This window comes from Protopterus annectens, chromosome 2.part2 (genome assembly GCF_019279795.1).
Source record: "Protopterus annectens isolate FY-2018-M chromosome 2.part2, PAN1.0, whole genome shotgun sequence".
NCBI classification, from domain to species: domain Eukaryota; kingdom Metazoa; phylum Chordata; order Ceratodontiformes; family Protopteridae; genus Protopterus; species Protopterus annectens.
The window spans coordinates 316,817,859-316,820,970 of record NC_056730.1 but is presented as its reverse complement, the minus strand read 5'-3'; the positions used below and the strand labels follow the sequence as shown (position 1 = coordinate 316,820,970).

The 3,112-nt window shown below is 36.4% G+C and overlaps 1 protein-coding gene across 2 annotated transcripts in view; it reads right to left on the bottom strand.

Moving 5' to 3' along the window:
• Positions 1-1,420: 1,420 nt before the first annotated feature.
• SLCO4C1 (solute carrier organic anion transporter family member 4C1) overlaps positions 1,421-3,112 on the bottom strand; it is a 761,635-nt gene continuing 759,943 nt past the window's right edge. Inside the window, exon 13 of one of the 2 annotated variants that reach the window (XM_044063878.1) lies at positions 1,421-2,182. In XM_044063878.1, the coding sequence (XP_043919813.1) occupies positions 2,031-2,182 (152 nt within the window). In that variant the 3' untranslated portion in view covers positions 1,421-2,030. The remainder of the gene's footprint in view (positions 2,183-3,112) is intronic. The other variant, XR_006363839.1, reaches the window with a different exon arrangement.

The window sequence follows — 3,112 nt, the reverse complement described above, 5'->3', positions numbered from 1 at the left end:
AGGGATGGGGCCTTGAGGCGGGTCTGCATAGAACATTTTACTTACGCCTTGTATTCTTTTAGTGAAGAACCTCTATGGATGTTCCAGTTGTTGGATATGCCTGGTTAGGTACATACCAAAGGGGGCATTGTAGTCAATGATAGGTCTGATGAATGCCGAGTACAGTGGAACAATGATTTCCTTGGACTTGGATGCCATACCTTTGTTTATAAGTTACAAAACACAGAAAGATTTCCTCACTACTGTAGCCACATGATGGTCAAAGGCTAGATTACTATCTGTGTGTGTCCCCAAGTCCCTGTCCGACTACTGGTTCAGCTCTAAGAGGTGTGCTGCCAATATGATAGTTACCAGGGGTGGATGACTTCCCTAAGGATGCTACTGTGCATTTCTTGACATTTAGATTTAGTCAATGGCTCTGACACCAGTTGTTTGTCTGTGTCATCCCCTCCTGAAGAACATGTGTGTCAGTGTGGGATTCAATGGCAACTCCTAATTTGCAATCATCTGCAATTTAGTCAGCCAAAGACCACTGACATTGGATTTAACCTCAGAGAAGTAAATGTCAAAAAGGAGCAGTCTAAAGACTGATCCGTGAGGGGCTCCACTTGTGACTGGCCTCTTTGTATTGGTGGTCTCCCCAATTCTAACTTCCTGGGTCCTGTCTGTGAGGCAGCTGGCTATCCACTGGGTGACATACGAGTTTGTACCTAACTTCTTGAGTTTGTCAACAATGCTCAAGGACTTGAAGAAACACTGGTATATGACTTGCTGTTATTCATACTTAACCTGATAACATTAGTTGTACTTCCAAGATTATAGTAGTTACACTGCTAACTGAGAATGCCCACTGAAACACTTTGCCTTGTTTTCAGGGTGAGACAACAATGATGTTGCCCGCTGCAAAACATTCTTGCCTCATTTAAAATAAGGGTGCAAAGCTCAGTAACAAGTCTGTCTTGTGGCTAGTTATGTCCACTCTACAACTATACTACATTTATGCATGTGCACAGTGAAATGCGTAACACTTCACATTATCATAAAATGCCTTTTGACATTGCTCATACTTCAGCATGCATTCAGGGTCTTTTAATCATAACTATGACTATACTTTATGCGTAATATCAATCAAATCAATAACCATTTTCAAATGCACAGCACAAATGTTAAAAGTCCATATGTGTAGCTTACTTACTACCAGTGTTTACACTTGGATCAAAACAAATGATTGCAAGATCTCACCCTTAAAAAAGGAAATATACTTTCAAACTTGATCTAATCTCTCCATCTGGTTTAAGATAAATATTATGTTTAGCCTGCTTAGTTTATCTCAGTACTACCTTAGTTTTATATACCAACATGTTTGCTTCAGCACTGGCACAGTTGGCCACACACATCTAGTAAATAAAACAAAATATAATAAGTTGGCATCTGCTTGTTTTATTTAATTCAGTTCCCAATTATTTCCTATGCATATTAAATGATCTTAATATGCTTCACTCTTCAACTACGATATGCATGTTCACTTTGTCTCCTCACTGCTGTGGTCTTTCTGATAAATCTTTTTCTTCTTACCACATCATATTCTTACCCAGAGCTAGAACCCAATAAGGGGACAATCAGCTTGTCTCAAACAGACAGGAGGCAAAATAATGGTAGATGCATGAATACAACACATGATCTGTGTTTTGTCCACACTGGTGGCTTAAGGTGGAAAGGTTCAGCCAACAGAATTATGCCCCATATATGAGAACATAATAGTACAAAACCATGACACTAAAGGTGTCACTGAAGTGAACTAAACCTTTGCCTGATTAGGTACATGTACCATGTAAGTGGGTTTAACACAACAGAGGCAGATTTGTCCAGATACAGCTGGAATTTATGACAACTGTAAATTCAGAAACTACATATCAAACTGCTGATTATACAACCACTGTCTGAAGAAGCTTCAAGTATGTACAGCTGTTGCACGTATTTGTGCTTAGGTGTTTGTTACAAGAAAAACAGTTTCTAAGGCCTAGTTCTTTTCATAAAACTTCAGTCAGAAAAGAAGGATTTGTAGAAGAGGAATTTTCACAGTCCTCTTGCTTTTCTTCATATTCATCAAATTTGGATGGAGGCTTGTAGAGTACAAAGGCTAATATAATGAAGAGTATAGTAATTGCTTTGCAAATTCCACCTACAAAGAAAAAAAAATGAAATTTATATTGTAATTTAAGTGTAGGTCTACTGTTAAATAAGCACTATGAGGACAGCATTATCTACTTTGCATTAAGGAAAAACAATTTTAATGATGACGGCTCTATTAAGTTAATAATTTATAACAGAATGTGGACAACATGATGTAAAACAATCACCTACATCTCAACCATGGTTTACTACCAAAATCTGGAATGTCATAATGATTTTTAATTAAAAAATTGAATTTGTGTAAGTCATTTGTTTAAAATGTTGAAAACATTTATGACGATAAATTGCAATTTATTTTCGAAAAATTATTACGCATTAACTATTCAAATGTTTTACTGTATTGAAATTTAGTACATGGTGTTACCTGTATGGTTTTCATTGATTATAATAAAGAATTAACCTTGTGTACTTGATATCAGTAGCATAATGTTTGATATGTAATGTCAGCAGTATCTATTTTGAAGTTCCTGTAGTACTGCTCCATTCAAATTTTTTTTTTACTTCAAAATGACACCTTATATCCACAAGGTGTTTACTGTTACAATCCTTTATAAATAACAAATATAAGTGTGACATACAGTAAGAACAGCAGAAATCTATGCTATTCTGCAGAACACACCATTCTTACATTTCCTTCTGCAGTAATAACACAATTAGTAGTTGAATCGGATAGAGCAGTATGTTTAATAATAAAATGGCCATTCTTTATAGGAAGCATTTCAACTTTAAGATCTCTCAGTGAACGTACATTTGCAAACATTTTCTGCCTCTTCCTTTGTCTTACCCTACCAACAGATTGCTTAAGGGCTACACTATTTGGTAATGCATTCACAACACAGCTTGAAGTACTTGCAAGCACATCAGACACAACTCTACAAGGACCTTCTACATAATGCTCTACGTGTCTTAGTACTTTCAC